The 19,675-nt window shown below is 41.7% G+C and overlaps 1 protein-coding gene across 1 annotated transcript; it reads right to left on the bottom strand.

The window, feature by feature from the left end:
- Positions 1-4,768: 4,768 nt before the first annotated feature.
- On the bottom strand, positions 4,769-18,725 carry LOC115823375 (stAR-related lipid transfer protein 9-like). The gene is made up of 14 exons (XM_030787424.1): positions 18,663-18,725; positions 16,442-16,570; positions 9,683-9,750; positions 9,431-9,463; positions 8,639-8,751; positions 7,243-7,385; positions 6,918-6,985; positions 6,526-6,623; positions 6,204-6,404; positions 5,932-6,029; positions 5,755-5,832; positions 5,538-5,615; positions 5,178-5,357; positions 4,769-4,774 (listed from the first exon to the last, which is right to left on the bottom strand). Exons 1-14 carry the CDS (start codon positions 18,723-18,725, stop codon positions 4,769-4,771), a joined length of 1,356 nt encoding a protein of 451 aa, XP_030643284.1.
- Between the last annotated feature and the right edge of the window lie 950 nt (positions 18,726-19,675).

The raw sequence follows: 19,675 nt of genomic DNA, 5'->3' as shown, positions 1-19,675 counted from the left end.
CCTGTTTTACCAGTCCTGCTGAAACTCTGTGGATTCTGGGACTATCTGTTGCATCGGTGGATGACCAAGCATCGGTCAGTGCAAGCAAACTGTCTGGTTCTCTAACACTGGAAACCCTGTGCAGGAGAGGACTGTTTGAGAGATGACCATTAACTGACTCAACTTTACCTTTAGAAAGTATCTTGGAAGTACTCTGTAGGCTCCAGAAAACTTCTGCAGGTATTTCATTGGATATTTCAACATCTTCCCTATCATTAGTTGACTGCTGTGTAGTAGTCTTTTGGCTGGTTGAGGGCAAGGCTCTAGTAAATAATAAATGATTGGGTGCCTCACTATTTTTCAGCTTGGCTGTTACATGCCTCCCACTGCTCTCCATGACCAATGAATCCTTGGACATTTGGCTGTCCTCACTCTCAGCCTCACTAGGCTCACACTCCTCCTGTTGTAGCTGCTTTGCCAAAGCCTTGGCATAGGCAGATGAGAGGGAGTCCAATGAAAATGAACTATCACAATCCGAAGAGGCATCTACCTCATCTCTGTCATCATCATTTTCCATCCATCCTGCCAGTTCCTGCTGCATTGCAACCCATGTTTTTGTCTTGCTTGACAAGGTCTCCGCACTGTGCCAGCGTCTCTGTCTTTCATCCTTCTGTGAAGTCATCAGTTCCAAATCCTCACAAGACACAGTTGTTTTAAATGAGCATTTTTCCTGCATCTTTCCCAAGTTCTCAGTTCTTTTGACTTTGTTTGGTTTCCTGTCAAATTTAAATGGTGATTTGTTACCAGACTTGATTCCTCTGGCTCCTTGTAACCCTGCTGGTGGCTTACGGAACACTCTTGCAAATGCTGTCCTGAGTCCAGTACCCACTGATCGAGATAAAACCTTACGGATAGTCTCCAAGCCCTTTCGTCCACCATAAGGGAGACTCTGAGATCCCTTAACCTCATTCTTTTGTGCACTAATATGTTTGATTATAGGCAATACTCTCCTAGTGACTTTATTATCTGACTCCATGGTGGCAAAGGTTTGTGGTAAACAAGCTCCTTTGTTGGAACCAATCCTAATCATTGAAGGAGAATCTTTTTTCTCTGTCATATCACTGTTAGCTTGAGCTGACCCATCTCTCTTTGGTGAAATTTGTAAGTTCTTACAGGAACCTGTCCAACTTGATGATCTTCGACTATATCGTGAAGGCATTGTGTTAGAGCGGCCTCTCACTCTTTGATCCCATATACATTCATCGTACACTGATTTGGTGGGATCAGTAGACTCTGTTAGGGATGCAGTAAACTCCGATGATTTGTTCCTTCTAAGAAACTGGCTGTTTGGGAAGACAGTGAAAAACAAATATGAATTAGAATTTGAATAAAAAAAAAAAAGAAGAAAAAGAAAAATTTAGATTTAATAATACAAGTTCATAATAGCAGCTGTCTTCTGTTAACAACCTAGAATATGCAATTAAACAGTCTTATTCTCATGACAATAATATGGGGTCTTAACCTGGCATTTCACTGATACCCTGTTTCTCATTTATGACTCAATCAAACTGTTTACCTGAAGACAGGGCTTTGTTGAGGGTACAATCGGGACAACAGGTCTGCAGAGAAGGAATGTCTTCGTAGGATGAGTGGACATCTTCTGGGTTTCAAAGGTGAAGCAAGTTCAGGGGATGATGGCCCATCTGCCCCAAGAGATGGAATGGCATTCTCCAGTCTCTGAAGTTCTCGTTTTGCCTCCAGTAAATGCCGCTTGCGAGCAATTCTCTCCAGTTGATAGTGCAGCCTTTTACGTCGCACACGATTCTCGGTTCGCCGCAGTGCGTGGTGTCGCAGTAGCTCCTCTTGCACCACCCTCTTCCTATCACCAATCAGTGATGGAGGAGCCACTATTTGACCACTGCCCTCCTCCAAACCCTTCATGTTCAGGGTGGTTGACAGAACCAGGGGGATGAAGTCTGTCTGCACTCCCGACTCCAGGGTTACTTTCTCACTAATAGCCGCGAGCCGTTGCTTTTCCTGGAGAATCCACTGCTGGACTATAACAGCAAGAATTCATTTGTAAGTTTAAGTGACCTGAAAATCATCTTAATGCTGTTTTAATCTAACATGACATTCCATTCAAATATTCAAAGCTCCTAGCTCTAACCAGGGCTGAATTTAAAATATTAATGTGTTATCAAATAGCTTCTTGCTGTTTATAAATAGTGACATCAAGTCTAAAATTCAAAGTGTTTGAAAAGACTGAACTATGAAAATATCACAGTGTGTGGGCCAAATGAAATAAGAAAACATAATTATATTAATTAAATGTCATGGCACATATAAAAAAGCAAGTGTCTAAAAACAGAAGATTCGCTCACTCTCAATTAAAAAAACTGACAGAAACACAACAGAGAATTATGTTGAAAATATTACATCTTGTGTAAGTTTCTCCTGCATTAGGACAGCGTAAGGCATCCTACTCACTCTCAGTTTGCTGCTGTCTGAGATGGGCCTGCTCTCTCTCTAGGTCCCTTTCCGCTCTTCGTTGTTCCACCTGGATCTCCTCGCGTAAGCACTCCACATACCTCTTCTGTTCCTCAAGGCGCTGTCTAGGTGCTGTCCCTCTACTGACACCCTGGCAACCTGTTCTTTCGACCCTGAACATGAACCAGCACAAAGACAGACTTGGTAACAACACAACAGACATATGCAGCAATATGTGCAAGATAAGCAAGTAAGCGAGCTCCAGATCTTAAAACCTTACTCAAGTAAAATGTTGAGACTAAGATGCAAAATCAGTGATTAGATTTTGTTGAAAAGAGTGAAATCCAGACAGATTAGTGCCTCTCTGCCTGAGCAAATGACTATGCCTTTGGTGCTTAACACCTTGTTGTAACCGAGCAACAGTTAAGCCAGTTCTGTAAACACATTCCTCTATGGGACCTATTAATGGTTTGGTTGCAAGTTCAGTGAGCTCTTCTTAGAAAAAAGGCAACCTTTCATTATTTAAAATGTTATATTTACATTTAGCAAATGTAAATTAGATTCATGCAAATACATATGTCCCAATATAACTGCATACTTTACATGAGGATTTAATACTGCAAATTTCTTGTACACTATTAGCTGTCAGTGCCTTTATTTACCCTGAGTCAGAGGTGAGGGCATCAAGTTCTGAGTGGCTACAGGTCAAAGCTCCTTCACTGGTCTGTGAAGAACAAGCACGACACATTCATCAGTACCACAAGGCTCTTCTCACCATCATGTTTGTCAGATTAACTGCACTCCAACGTTTACGTTAATGATAACAAGATTTTATACATTTTATAGATTGTGGTCAGACTGCAGATGTTCTGAATTAGTCCCAAATTTGTGTCCAATTTACAATTTGACAATGAAGCTATATGTCTATAGCTACGATAAACTCTGTAATACCACAAGGTGGCACTTTGCTGAAGGAAAATTAGTTACTGCATCAGAACTCAGTTTAGAGACCAGCTCACAGATCTTAACTTATCTCTCTATCAATTAGATAACTATTCAGTTTCACCCGTCACTGAAATCTTTAATGTGAATATCTCATTGGTTCCATGGTGCAGGAAATCATACCCGTCTCCGCTCCCTCAGTACTGCTGCCTCTGCAGGGTGGTTGAAGCGAAACTTGTGGATTCCCCCTAATGTTATCACAGCACCTTACAAGACAAACAGTAACACTGATTACAAAGAAACATCCAAAACATGCCACATGGAAACTATTCATTCACAAAGCTCCTCATCTGAAATTCCTGTTCTTAATAGTTATGCCCTGCAGTGATTCATACCTTACATAAAGAAAAGCCGTTACCTTGTGCTAGTCTGCACGGCTCTGTTACCTCTCGTTCATTGACCGTGCAGATGTTCTCAGGGAGGGGCCTCAGTGTCACCACCCCACCCTGATTCTCAATCTCACAGGCTGAACCTCCATTAAGGACTGCTCCAGAACAAAATTATAACAGCAAAATCATCCACTGTTAATGGAATATACATCATAAACTGTGTGGTATGATCTGAGAGGAATGTACTAATTAATATGAGATACCTATCTGTGGTTCTTCTTGACTTTGATCATGAGGTCCGATTCTAGTCACCCCCTCCTGTGAAAGAGAAAAAGAACGAGAGCTTCTGTGAACTCATATGAAAGTATTCCATTGCTGAGCAAACACAAAACATACAAAATATAGCCTACTGTTTAGGTTTAGCCTAGTCTTTCCCTTTGTATCAAAATTCCACTAAAGATTAATAACCTAGCCCTAACTTTAGCCCAAAAACAAAAGAAATATTTCAACACTTTTATCTCTAAAAATAACAGCCATTATTAAAACAAAAAAGTCTCCCAATAAATCGTAATCCACAATCGAGGACACAAACAGAAACTCACAAAACAACAACAAAACTAAAAAAAGGAACCGGTTTCATAATGTTCACTCTAATGAAAACATGACATTATGTCATTATGACTGGTGGTTTATTTTCACCGGACCTCATCATAATCACACCTCTCAGGCATGTGGTGGATGTGTTTACAGCTCTTAGAGAGGATTGCTTATGTTAGTCCAGACACACTAGAGGAGGGCAAGGACTCCCAGATGGGATTCAGAATCTAAGATACAGGAAATGCTGAAAGTGCACAGTCTGTTGCTATGTTTGTCACAACTACAATCAGAACAAAGCTCCCCTGAGTTTGGACAGATTTACGTAAATACTTCAAAGCTAGCTTAATCCTCCTTTCAAAATCTGTCTCAGTTTCTTAATACTAAACACACAACAACATGAAAGGGGGATAGTGAAAGGGAGAAAAAGGAAAAAGATGAAAGACAGTAAGTGAGAAACAGGGCTGTCAGGATTTTTTTTTACCTTTCTGGGGACCACAGCTTAAGAATTTGGTTCAAAGACCAACAGGTGAAAAAATAAGACAGAAAGAAGAATAAGGAAGAAGGATCTAGTTCAGAGAAAAGAAAAGAGAAGAAAAAAATTTTAAAAAACACTGTTAATGGTTAGTGAGTTCATTGCAGAGAGGAAAGGAGAAACCATGGATACATCTGGTGCATATTCAGCTAGCTCTTTTTAAGTCATGCAGTACAACCACCAAACTGTGTTGTTGTAAATGAGCTGAGAGTAACAGAGAGACTGGTAGTCAACTGCAATGAAAGCAGTACCGGCAAATGGTAGATTGTGATTCCCGTGCTGAGGACGTCCCGGTCCAGGGCAACGAGATGAGGCAGAAGAGAGTGGATCAGCACCCCTGCCCTGTCTTGGTTTATGTCCACTCCGTACTGCTCTAGCAATGCACGCTTATCACCCCAGCTATCAGACCAGTCCCTTGTCAGCTGCTCCACCTGAGGAGCAGGGAAAGAGACAGAGACACACACAGAGAGACAGAGACAGAGCGAGAGAGGAGAGAGAGAGAAAGAAAGAGAGAAAGAGAGAGAGAGAGAGAGAGAGAGAGAGAGAATAAGGTGAAACCTTTACACAGAACAGTATTATGTATTAGCTTTAAGTGGGTAGTGAAGTCTGACCTTCAGCTCATTCTGTAGCACTATGTCAGAGAAACTTCCATCTCGCTCATCACTAAGTGAGGGACTCAGGTTTCTCCGCTGTGACACAGAAAAGAGAAATGTTTGTATAACTGACTTGCAGAGAAGCAAGAACTTTCGATCATTTTTCACTCTACATTACAGTGACAACAGTGAAAATGAATGAGCACAGTCACAGCTGGTGAGAAGTGTCTAGTACCATTTCAAAGCTCAGCAGCATGCTCTTTAGCCGATCAATTTCCTCCCGCAGTTCCCTGATCAGCTTCACGTTAGCATCCTGAGATCAAATATAAAAGATTCGTTCCATATCACAAAGACGTAAAACAAAATGCTCAGCTACTGGTGGCATACTGGCACCCAAACACCAAATACACACCTCATTGACTCGGGGCTTGTTGACAATGTTTCTTGCATGGGCAGCATAGCGAAGGGTACTCAAAGTTTCATTGTAGCTGCTACATGAGGGAGAGATGGCTGCAGGGAGACAGTGCATCAGAGACAGAAACAATGTGATTTTACTACACAAATTAAGTAACCAACTAAAGCCCCAACATGAGCCCCAGAACACTGCTAACAGAATATGTCTGTCATTGTATCCATCACAAATACTACAAATATGACCATGACTTGTCAAGATTCAGCACTCACTTGCAATCATGATGGTCTTGGAGTTGCCTCCAAGGCTGTCTTTGAGGAGCCAGGTAAGGACGGAGTCTCTGTAGGGGATGAAGCAGTGCCTTCGACCACTGCCGGACAGAGAGCTGGACTGACTGCCCACTGTACTACCCTCCCCCTCACTGGCCACACTATTAATGCTCTGACTGCTACTAAACATCTGGGAATTCTGAGCTGTAGATAGAATCAGGGAGAGAAAAATAACAAGTTTTATCAAAAAAAAAAAAAGAAAAGGAAAGAGAGTAAAAAGAATGGAGAAAGGCTGAGGAGTTTAGGGATGTGGACAATGTTTTACCAAGAGTGGAGATAACAATGCCAAGAGTGACTAGGGATTTATTGATGTTGGCTCCCTCTGTGATTCTGTCCCGGCAGTAGTGAGGATCTGCCCGCTCACTACGGGAGGGATACAGATTGATTATAATACAGTATTAGTTCTTCAGTAAGATATCACCCCTCAAATCCTTATGTACAAATATTTTGCAGACTGTAGCCACTAGGGGGCAATCTCACAAAACACCAAAGCTGCTCTGGGAAAGGACTAAAATGTTATTTTTAAAAAATTGGCACAAACATAAAGTAGCTAAGCAGCATAGATAACAAATGTTGGTTGGTTACACTCTTTAAGTAAATAGCTGAGAGGATGAATGATCTCCACACAAAAAGAGCATAAATTATAAGGGAACTAACCTGCCAGCCAAATCCACAAGATTGATCTTGCTGACTATTTCTGAGGGGAGGTTGTTTTCAAGAATAGCCTGTAGCATAAAGGACAAACATGACTGTTACATTTAAGCTACAGAAAGCAGGCCAACATTTTGAGTATGTTGATTTATTACATTTTTATTAACTAGCTAAAACTAGGTAATAGATTATATGAGAAAAAATATTTACAGAGGCACTTGAGTGAGCCACTATGAACAAAAGTCAAATTTTAAATTTGCTCAGTCAGTTTACAGCACAGTGCTAATTTGAATTTGAGAGCTTTGACTGGTGAATTTGGTCAGGTACGGACCTGTGTGTACTGGATAGTGAAGATGGCGTGAGATCGGCTGCTGGCATCATGAATGTGTGTAGCTGCTGTGATACGATTGGCGATGCCTTCCTCCAGCAAGTCCACTGCCTGCTTGTAATCTGATACCACATGCTGAGAGAGACCTGTTGGAAGACACATAAAAATCAGGGCCACTGCTATATACAGATGCAGTACAGCTTGCAGTGAGAAATTACCATGATATTTCATCAATAAACTCTTGTAGTGTTTTCAAGGTATGTTATCTTGTATACATGTCAACGTCTTATTCATTTAGTACTAGTCTGTGTTGGGTTTTCAGTTACGATACCGATTGTAAGTTCCCTTGTCATGATCAAGAAATTGCATGATGGATCAGTTACAGAAATCACTGAAATTTCAGTGTATAGTCCTAGAATCATGTATTTACAAATTATTTTGACAAAAACATTGCACAATCACATGATCCAGAATCAGGTACACCGTATGCAGAAATGGGACTATGTACCATTGCGGTTTGTGGAGGAGGAAGGGAAGATTCCATGTCTCTAATAATACAGAATGAGAATGACATAATTTCTCCACATCGTCATCATGCAAAGGACATGAGTCAAAACCACTTTCTTCCTGTGCTTAGGATGCAGTGGCAAACTTCAGGATTGAGATGAAAGTACGCCTTTTGTGGTTGATCAAATGGAAAATTAGGAGTGTTAACTTTGGAGTGTTGCAGAGTTGGTGAGACTATCACAGCTCTGCTAAGAAAGAAACAAACAAACCTAAAGGTGGAGAGAGGGAGAGAGAAAGAGAGAGAAAGAGAGAGAGAGAGAGAGAGAGAGAGAAAGAGAGAGAAAGAGAGAGAGAGAGAGAGAGAGAAAGAGAGAGAGAGAGAGAGAGAGAGAGAGAGAGAGAGAATGTTTGTGTGTGGACCCTGAGAGAAATCTCCATCACTACACAATATGCAGTGTGTGAATAGCACTGTGCTCTTTTTGGCCACAGGAACTGAGGTCATTTCCTACGCTGCAGTGGGATTTCTCCTGATACAGACAATGACTGGACGTCAGACAAGAAGAGAAACAGGGAGAGAAAGAAAAAAAGAGAAAGAGGTGGAGGAGGGGCAGGGACAGAGTACCTTAACTTAGATCAGGGTTCATAACATAAAACTGAATATAATCCAACCACTTCTTGCCCACAGTTAACTCCAGTCTAAAAATATATAGTCAAATCCATCTTTCAGTCCACTGACAGCAGTTTTCCCACATAGACTTTTCCAGAGAGGGTCTCTTATCATGGGTGGGGACAGTTCATCCCAAGGTCTTTGGTTTGTGGTGGTCAACTTGTCTTTGGTATTATGTAGGGGTATTTTTAAACTCATTAAAACGAAGGTAGTGAATGAACATACCCTGAACATAGGGCCCCTTTTCTGGGTGCTCTCTGACCCGCAGGGAGACTGGTTTCTTCTGGTCCGCCGGTCTTAGCAAATCACGTACACGCTCATTATAGATTTCTATGAAACTGCAGGGGAAAAAGATTAGCATTGTCATTAACATTATAATGAGGGTACACGCTAACACACTCATGTTCACACACGCACACACACACACAACCCTATACCTGATGCTGTGTTACACCTTTAGCGTAAATATCACCTTTAGTTTAAATATCCTGAGTCGGTCCACTTTTAAAAGCTGGCAGTGTGATTTACGGCTTTAAAACAATAACCCTCACTGCAGCTGCCTAACACATGAGCAATTTAACATGTCTTGACTTCTAAATGTCAAACAGAGTCTGAGGTGTGTTTGAAATTTTACAGAAGACTGCCCAAGTCATATGGACATATGGGCATTCAATGACATTTATGTTCAGTCTTTGAATTACATATACACATTCATTCGCGCGCACACATACACAGAGGGAGAGAGAGAGAGAGAGAGAGAGGCAGAATCTCCTCAAAACCTTATTTCCACTCTGCAGTTCTGTCCATCAGGAGAGTCCACCCCAGATCTGAACAGGCCCTAAGTGGACAGATAGCAGCATGCAATCAGCGACCATGCTGTGTTAGGAGACTTCTCTGACTATTACTCATTACATTTCATGGGGAGATACAGCTTAACCGGTGGATACTTCTCTCAGAGTGAAGACATAATTACAGGATGATTATAAAAATCCAACATAACTATTGTTAGCTACTCACTTGACAGATCCTGGGCGTAAGTCCAATGGAGTCCTGGACACAGAATAGAGAGAACAAAAAAAAAAGATTGAGAGTAAGATATCAAACAAAGCACTAATGCATTTTTAAAGATGCCTAGACACACATAATTAATATGAGATTACATATTTGACTATGCATGTATTTAAACCAATCCTCCTTGCTCCACCAGTGTTCCTGCTCACCGGAGTACCCAACATAGTATAGGTTTTCCCCGATCCTGTCTGTCCATACGCAAAAAGGCACACATTATAGCCCTCTGATGCCCCAGCCAGCACTGACACACCCAGGTCCTGAAACACCTACAGGAGATCACACAAAAAGACACATAAACTTTTAAAGCTCTGGATTATACAGATCATGATTCACACCCATAAGCTTGGCTCAAATACAAAAATACATGTGACCAGGCACATAATCTTCTGCATATTTGAAGTTGTCTCTTTCTTTTTTCCTGTGCATACATGGTTGTGTGAAAAAGTGCAAGTGGCCCTTTATATGTTTTTCTGAGCCCACATAAATTCCAAGCATTCCATGCCAGGCTAGTTTTTGGGCTGACAGAGTTTGGGTAAGGAGCGTAGAGGTGAACTAACGAAGAGAGAAAAACACCAGAGAGAGAGAGAGAGAGAGAGAGAGAGAGAGAAACAAACGACAGAGAGGGATCATGTAGGAGTTATGAGGTCTAAAACTAAACCTGTGCTGTGTGTTTTTATTTCTCCTCTCCTTACTGAGAGAGAACAGGCATGAAGCGGCTCCCAGGTCTGAAGACAGGACCTCCACACTCTGTGAGAGGCTCAGAAAACACACACAGCCCTGATACAGCAAATTCTCTACTCTTACACACACATCGTGACGGCTTCTATCAAAGCCGACTCTTACACACACACACACACACACACACACACACACGCATATTGCGAGACATGTGCAGTGGAAATCATACTCCCAGCACGCAGGATCAAGTACAGTGCTGGACTCTGTCATGTATCAGACATTTTTGATCTGTGTAATGGGTCAGTAAAATTGTGGAAAAAGTGCAGACATTTGATGTCTGTTTTGTCTGTTTCAGTTTCTTAGTGTAAACATGGTGAAAGTTTTACAAACATGCAAGTTCAGGATATCATTGCACACTGTTCTCACTGATTTCATTGGACACTATTCTCACTGATTTCATTGGACACTATTCTCACTGATTTCATTGGACACTATTCTCACTGATTTCATTGGACACTATTTCAAGGCCCAAGTGTTTCTACAAGTTCTACAAGTATATCTTGGACATACCAGAGGGCATGTTTAAAACTGATAATTATCCTTCAGTGAAGATTAGGATGCCTATAAGAATAAATTGCAGTATTGCTTTTCAGCCCTGAGTAAAAATCTGCACAACATAGTGTATCTGAGGATCAGAATTAAATATACCCTTCATCCAGGGAACATACCCATGTTTCAACACACACACACACACATATGCGTGTGCATACAGGTATTGTCCCCACATTTGAGACTTGACATGAGTCAGTGTATCAAGCATCAAAACACACACATCACAAATCACACAAAAACAAGTCTTAAACGTGCTGTACACTCTACAAAGGGAGTGGTAAATGGTGAGATTGTATAATTCAACCTCCCTTGTCCACTGGAAACTGGGTGAGTCAGCAAAACTGCAGCCATTTTGGGATCTCCATTGTAATCCAGGTTTGTATGCAGTTGTAACTTTGTATGCAGTTGTAACAGCATTGTAGAATGGAGGCATCCGGACCTCCAGGCTTACCCCTACTCCAGTGAATTTCTCTGAATGGAGCTCTAATTGGTATGTTATTGGCTGGAGAGTAGAGATCACTGACCACACAAAGAGGGAAGGCACTCCCGCTCTCCTCTGGGCTAATTAGTCAGAGCTTGGCTCCTCAGCCGTGGAGAAGTCAATTCTAAATCACACATCAGGGAACTTCAGGCCACGAGAGGCACCTCCCTAACAGAGAACAGAGAGTAAAGAATGCTGTTTTGTTCTCTCTTTAAGGCATGGACTCACCTCTCCGAATTAATAATGTTTGCTCGCCTTTTTTCTTTCTTTCTTTCTTTCTTTCTTTCTTTCTTTCTTTCTACACACAAACATACAGATGCACATATACACACATTGGTCAAGGCCTGTTAAACCACTCCTCCCACTACTGCACCCTCATTGGTCTAATCAGTCAGTGACCTATTCTTCCTATTGTCTTACATCATTGTATTTTCTTTAGTAATTTGGCAACGATTACATACTTACAGCCGTCCCCATTGTACACACAGTCTGATATACTCACAGATCCATGAGGGGCAACAATGGGCTCTCACTAGCTCAGCCTACTTTCCAGGCTCAGAGAGAGAGCGAGCGAGAGAAAGCAGGTAGCAAGCAGACTACTGAGGACCACTACAAATGACTGACATTTCTCCTCCACAGTGAACAAAGGGGGCTGAGTAGCCTTCCAAATAAGCACAATGAGACTAAACATTTGCATCAACAGGAAGGCTATGATCCTGAGAGCCTAGGTGAGCATATCTGTGTGCGTGTGTGTGTGTGTGTGTGTGTGTGTGTGTTTGTTTTGTGTGTGTGTGTGTGTATGTGTTGTAGTGATCCAAAGGAAATGATTTTACTTTCCTGTGCAAACACACTTACACACACAATGAGAGAGGAAAACACAAGATAGATAGGCCTCCCTGAAATCAACTCACAAAAGAGAGACTAGTGACCAGAGAATCAGGTACAGAAGCAGGGGCAACTTCAGAAGTGGGTCTGCACCAGTTGGCCTTAGATGGACAGATGAGGAGTAAAGGGATGATATCTTTTCACAGACACACACACCACAGTACTACTCATTCCTGTTTCTCTGCACACACAGCACAGAAATAATACCAACATTAGCAAGGGTGGCAGTAAAAGAGAGAGAGAGAGAGAGAGAGAGAGATCCACTCCTGTATAACATGCAAAAAGTTAGAGCCCTCTAATAGGCACACTTCAGAGCCAGTCCTATAATCAACTTCAGCAGTGTTGGGTAAAGAGGAGAAGCTATTTCATGTGGCCAGGTCTACAGCAGCTCCTGGAAAACCTCTTATTTCAGGGGGTCTCCGTGGGGAACAGCAGCTGTAGCCTGTCCAAGACGAGCCCAACACGACAGCCACAGCCATACGTCACCTCCATCCCCTGCTGCTTTAATGCAGAAAATATACCCACCATAATCCTCTACTTATAACAGCTCTACTTATAACAGCTGTAATAGAAAGAGGTCCATGCTCTAAACCAGGCAAAACACAGTACTCAGTATGGACACAGCCTTGAAAGAAATTGAGAGGTAGACAACTACAATCCTTGAAAAAAATTGTGAAAGGGACTAGATGGCAGCTTTGCTTCCATTGGCCATGTTCTCAAGTCACAAAGTTGCATCTTTGCTTTTGAGCTGGGTTAAAAAAACATTGCCTGCATTTTGCTACATACTGTCGTTGCTTCATATTTGAGTTTAATTTCACACACAGGCTGACTTGCAGTTCCTGTTTATAACAACATGACTGTGGAGACAGAAAGAAATGGGTGCAAAGGGGACAAGCAAATAGGGAAAAGGGAAAAGGGAGGGAGGGAGGCGGGGAAAGAGAGGGAAAATGATAGAGAGAGATTGGAACTCAGTTTATTGGCAGACTTTCAAATGGCCTCTCATTTGTCATACTTTCACAGAATTTGTAGGTCAAATTTGCATGGCAATGGGGGAGAGAGGTTGAGGGGGATTCCACAGATAGACAGGCCGTCATTATTCATCACTGCCCACATGAAAGGCATTAAAGGGAAGAACTGGCAACCCCAATCAGATTTTTCAGCAGGCATTCCCCAAGCCACCAAACGGTACTTCAAGTGTGCACTGGGCAAAAGCCTGGCGTGAGAAAGGAGTAAATAAATAAATAAATAAACAAACAATGAAATGAACTGTAAAGCAGCTGTATGACGCTCCTCCTCCACCGCTTGTTAAAGTTCTCAGAGTGAAGCAGCTACTAGAACTGCAAATGGCTCCCACAGCTTGCAAAGCGATGTAAAGCTCTGTGAGTGCCAGAGGAAGAGTACAGCAAGATCTGTTTCTTCACAGGGAATTCACATGTGTGCTCTGAACAATTAGGCATAGCACATCCATCAAAACATAGCTATAAGGTTTACGGTTTCAATCACTCAAACATAGAGAGTATATAAATCATCTACCGACAGCTAACCGAACTCAGCTGAATGTCTGGTAAAATATACTAAAAACCGTTAGCAACAAACTCCCTTTTTTCTGGTCACAGACAGTCACTCTGAGAAGAGCAAATACTGATGAATGTGTAGAAATCTGTCTGCAAAACAATTCGTCTAGAGCTGATGAGCATGTGTGCTCGTGATGTATATACATGAATATTAGCCGCTAGCACGAGATACACACACAGAGAATCTATTCTTCAGAGGTCTAACACACCACTGACATACAGACCCAGGAATACCAAGAGCATAATCAAATCAGACACTGTGTCCAAAGATGGAGGAAGGAGAGAGAGAGAGAGAGAGAGAGAGAGAGAGAAGAGAAGAAGAGAGGAAAAAAACATGAGCTGACTTCACTTGGAGCTGACTTCACTTGGAAATGAAAACCAGCATTGTACTCCAATGACGTCCTCAGAGTGAAAGCTCTCTCTTAGTGTGAAAAATCATTTACCCAAGCAGCTGTGCTTTTGGCTAGCACTGGGGCTGGAGCTACAGTGAAACCTCTGCCCCCTGCCTGCCCTTCCTCCAATCCAGACACTCCACTCTCCACCCTCTCTCCACCCTTCCCTCCATCTCTTTCTTTCCTGCTTTGTTTCACCACTCACTATGGCTCATTTCTGATAGAAAGTATTGAATACTGCTTTTTCTTTTTCTTTTTGACGTGCCTGTTTTTCAAGGCCTTGTAGGGAGAAAGGAGGAGAATGCAGGTCATTTTAAACTGGGTATGGTTTGTGGACTGTTAGGACCTAGGCTATGAACTATAAAACAGTTCTCTTTCTTTCTCTCCTTCTCTGTCTTTCAGACACACACACTCAACAGCTGGCCTCCATTATCCCTCTAAGTCTATGTACTCCACGGCCCTACCTCTCTACCTATAACTTGTCATCTCCTTTATCCTCCTTTCCTCTCTTTCCCATAGTCCTCATTTCCCATTGTGTGTCTCCATACCCTTCTGCAGAGCAGAATGTTTATAGAGAGACGTGTCCCTCCAGAGTACCCTCACAATCTTTCTGCCACAAAAGCAAACAGACTGTATCTCAGTGCAAACAGAAGGGTCAGGGCTGTAGGGGTAGGGAGGGGTCTGTCTTCAGGGCTTTAGGGGAGAAGAGAGTGCTCTGATCAGTGGAGGTTCACATTTGACTGCCCCTCCACCGTGGGCTTTACTCTGAGTTGCTCCCACAGGACTGCACAGGAAGTGGAGCCAGAGGAACTGCTCCAGTCACATTCTGCAGGCAGACAAGAAGCCTTCAGCAGATGGGCGCAACACAATAAGAGGGCAGCTGACGCTTTGAGTCAATCTAAAAGTTCAAATCTGTTAAACTAAACTATGTAGCTAATTCAAACTAAAAATCTTTCAGTCAACATGAAATTCCTATATTTTTAACAACGTAGAACTTCAGGAAAATGGTATACTGATGACTGATAAATAGTCCTACAAAAACATAGAAATAATATAAATTACTTTTTTTTTTCAGTTTCACAGCCCTCAGACCAATTAAGTGTTCTTCTAACTGTGGTGGCAGATTTGTTAAAACCCAGAGATTTGAGAGGCCTAACACAGACCATCTTGTTTATACAAAAGTCAAGTCAAGATCACAGTGAGTTCAAACAAATCACACAGGTTATTCTTTACACTTTTGTTTTTTCTTTCAGTTCCATACTATTCCTTTTTAAACGAATCGACCAAGCAGATCATTTGGCCAGCAGCATTAGAACTACGCATCTCAACTGAATTTCTCTACAAGACTCTATAAAGAGGTCATTTTTTCTGTCTCTGACCTGATTGACCCGTAAGTCGTCAGTGGAATGTGAACAAGGCATGCTGTGAAGCTCTGACTAGGCAGAACTGAGAGAAAGAAAGAAAGAAAAAAGAAGTGCGTGTATGTGTGTGCACAAGAGAGAAGAGAGAGAGAGAGAGAGAGAGAGGAGAGAGAGAGAGAGAGAGAGAGAGAGAGAGAGAGAGAGAGAGAGAGAGAGAGAGAGACTGCGCACACTGGTGCCATCCACTATGCGTGGGCCAGCATAGCGCTCTTGTCTTTCAAACAGAGCAGACAAAGAAGTGTCTGAGTGCAGACACTATCACAGGGGGTGGCTGAGTGGAAGTCTCTCATAAAGACAAATGACAGATAATGTATCCCCCTTCAACTATTAGCCTGAAATGTAATGTTTGTTTCTAAATAAAGTTTTAGAAATTGCAATAGAATGTTCAAAAGAAAAAGCTACAAGTAAAATTTAATTGTTCTGCAGGAACTTTCTGCTCTGCCTCTTCATCAAGATCTGTTTTTTTCTCTTTGTACAATGGGGTACACAATAATGTGACTGCAGTTTGTTTTCTAATAGGAGGGACATTCGTTGTAATCAGAGAAACACACACAGCTCTAATTATGAACATCTAATCATAGCTACAAGTAAAAGACCTAAAAACCGCAGTAAAACAGAATCTCATGATCCTGATGTCCTCATCCCAGAGTAATTAGTCTATGGAAAGATGAGCATTTTGGTTCTTTTCCAAGGATTATATTTTCCCAGAACTCTTCCTGGTGTCCAGACATTTTGATTACTCCTTCAACCTGCTGTCTCAGTAACTGGCACAAACATGTCTACACCCAGACATGGCATTGCATAAGCCTTCATCAACAAGGAGGGAGAGAAAGAGAGAGAGAGAGAGAGAGAGAGAGAGAGAGACAAAGTGTGAGATGATGCCAGGAATAATATGCATAAGTTTGGGAGCTCACCTCCTCTTGTGAAGCATAATTTGGACCTTGAGGGTCCACTGACCAGTAACAGTAATCAAAGCCAAACTCCATCAGTCTCTCTCTGGAGGACCCTGGAGACTCCAGTCGTCCATCAAGGCGCCCCTCCAACTAAAGAAAGTAGCAAAAAGAGAGTTGTCTGAATGTAAGAACAAGGTGCTACTGAATAATTCAAATCATTATTGCAGCTCCCTGAGATGGTAGAGAAAACAAAATTCTTGTTACCACTTGTTTGTTTATGTTTTTTAAGAAAATTAGATTACTGTTGTTCAAAATAAACAAATTAATCACTAATCAAAACCAAATTCAATCTGACTGTGATTAACAATTACTGCTAATGATTATTTCTGGTGGTACAAGATGTCTTTTACTAAGAACACAACTGGGATGAATAGAGAATGATTAGTGATTTTATTTCTGGCTGACTTGAGATGTAACTGGAAAATAAAGAATACAGGCTGACTCAGTGCTGACAACACGCTCAAGTTAATACTGCATGCAGCCACGCAAGCATGCACATGCACACACAGACACAGACACGTGCACGCGCCAACACACACACACACACACACACACACATATACACACATATACACACATACGCACATACACGCACACACACACACACACACACACACACAAACACGCACACTCTAGCACTTTATTGGCTTCATTTCACGGGCTCCATCACTTGTGTGTATGTATTGTTAAGTTGTTAAGTCAGGGTGATGCCATGCCAAGAGGGCAGCAGAGAGAACATGCAGAGACATGCCTGAACACTGCTGACTGTTGTCTACGGCAACAATCTGCTTATAGCAGATTTTTCACAACCTGCATCCATTCTGCACGTCAGGCTAACGACTTCACTACACTGACAAAAACATTTTTCTGAGGAGACTACACATAACACTTTATAACTCTTACACTAGGATTTAATACCTAAGTGCACAAAATGAAAAAGTGTTAAGTGTTCCCTATGGTGCCAGTAAAATGTTCAGTGTTAAATATATATGGAACAGTAAAAAACATGTTTTATTTTGGTTTTGTGAGCTAAGAGATTAAATCCTGCTCAGAGTATCATAGCCACAGGAGTGTGTCTCTCTAAGTGATGGTAAGCCACTTACTGAGCCACAGGCAGCTATAACTCACAGCTAACATGCTGGACTAACACAGTCCCTACAGCTCTCCGTAAAGCCTGCTGTCAAACTAGACAATGACTCTGCAATAGATGGTTTAAACAACAATATGGAGCATGTGTGAGGCACTGTGCAAATCAAACACTGGATGGTATGTGTGCGCGCGCACTTGCGTGTGTCCCCTCTCATCTCCTGGTCATTTTGAATCTATCTCCGTTTCTCCATCCCCTCCCTTAATATCTGTTCCACTTTCTTCAAATAACTAACGCTCCTCTCTTGGGAAGAGCACTGGCCACAGAAGTCTTTTTTCTTGTGTCTGCTCCACCAGCCCCCCACCTCCAACACCCCCCCCCCTCTTTCTCTGTCTCCTTCTCCAAACAGCAGGTCACCAGATGTAGCTCTTCTGTCAGTGCATTAGGTTAAAGGAAAACGAAATGAAATCTTTCCCCTCTTATTCTCAAATCGTCAACAAAGGAGGAAGTCCTACTATGCAGTCCTGGAACAGAAAACTAGAGCTGTTTCTCTCACTCATTCCCCAAGTCAAATTTTTACATATGCGTTTGTCAGTAAGAATGAGGCACAGGATTTTTCAAACAGGTTTAGAGGATCTTAGCCGTCCTCTAAGAGTTAAATTTGTGTGTTCACAGTGTTATGATATGTGGGTGTTCCATGGCATCTGAGGAGCAGTCTCAATAGAAAGTGTGTATGTACTGTATGTGTGTAAAGATAGACTTTGCACACTTTCAATAAACAACAGTCTAATCATAATCAAGCAAGAAGCCACCAGTCTACACTGTAAACTTCCTGTTGCTCAGATACTCTCAAAACAACCCTCCTCCTACTATTCCCTCCTCTCCTGATCCCCTATGGCTGTAAAAAATGCATTTGCCTTGTACGTGAAAACAGACTGTGATTTATTTCTATATACATAAAATATAAAAATACTTTTATGTTCTGCACACACTGAATAAAACATGTGGGAATGAAGACTATGAGAACAAGAAAAAGCAGACACACAAACACACACACACACACACACAGACACACACACACACACAGTTTCATACCTTCATGTTTTTTACTCTCACTACTTTGTCTTCCACTTGCACAGCTATCCTCCCTCCATCCATGCTTTCCCTGAAGAGACAAAAGAGACACTATCATTCAACAAATTCATCCAGACATGTGTATTATTAAAACAATACACTACTCACAAATCATCGCTTACTGATATGTCAAATTTTGCAGCAATAATAACTGCTCCTCACGTTATACTGTTCACATGTTTTATGGGGAAAAAAATGTTAAGTTACATTTTTGTAAAGAACTACTCTAACCACAGAGTGAGGGATCCCAGAGGGACAATGAAAAATGAGATGTTGAAAATAGTAGACATGAATGACAGACATGAGATTCCATGCTGAAGACTGATCCTCAACAAGAGCACAAAGACGTTATAGATAGCTATAGTAAAACTGTCATTCAGCTCCTATTAGAATCACTATTTCTACTGACACTATTACTACTAACATTACTACTACTACTACTACTACTACTATTCTGTACTACTACAGCAAATTAAATTCACAAAGACTTACCATAATATTTAGTTACATAGTAATGAGTCATTTTATTATCACTTGAATGTTTAATTGAAAAAAAGACTAGATGAGGCCAGACTGGTAACTTATTACACATTTAAATGGCTGGTGCCAATGCCGTCACATAACCGTCAGCCAACGTGACGACATCATTATGTGTCTGAAATAGCTTTCCAGTGAGGATGCAGTGAAGTTCCCCCACATCTGAGACATGAGACTATTCCAAAAACTCAAACTCTCTGAGAAGCTCAGAGAAATATCTGTGCATATGTAATGCTACGCTGCACACTTTAGAGTAGGTCAAACAGTTAGAAAAACAGTCTAGAAAGAAAGCACTCCTCCTCGGAGTGCACAGCTGAGTGAAAGCAGGCATGAGTGTGTGTGTGTGTGTGTGTGTGTGTGTGTGTGTGTGTGAATTGCAAGGACAGCTGTGAGTGAACTCCAGCTGCTGGTTCCGGACAAAACTGATGCAAGAGAGT

This window comes from Chanos chanos, chromosome 10 (assembly GCF_902362185.1).
Source record: "Chanos chanos chromosome 10, fChaCha1.1, whole genome shotgun sequence".
NCBI classification, from domain to species: domain Eukaryota; kingdom Metazoa; phylum Chordata; class Actinopteri; order Gonorynchiformes; family Chanidae; genus Chanos; species Chanos chanos.
Note: the sequence above shows the minus strand (reverse complement) of the source record. Positions and strands in the feature narration are given on the sequence as shown.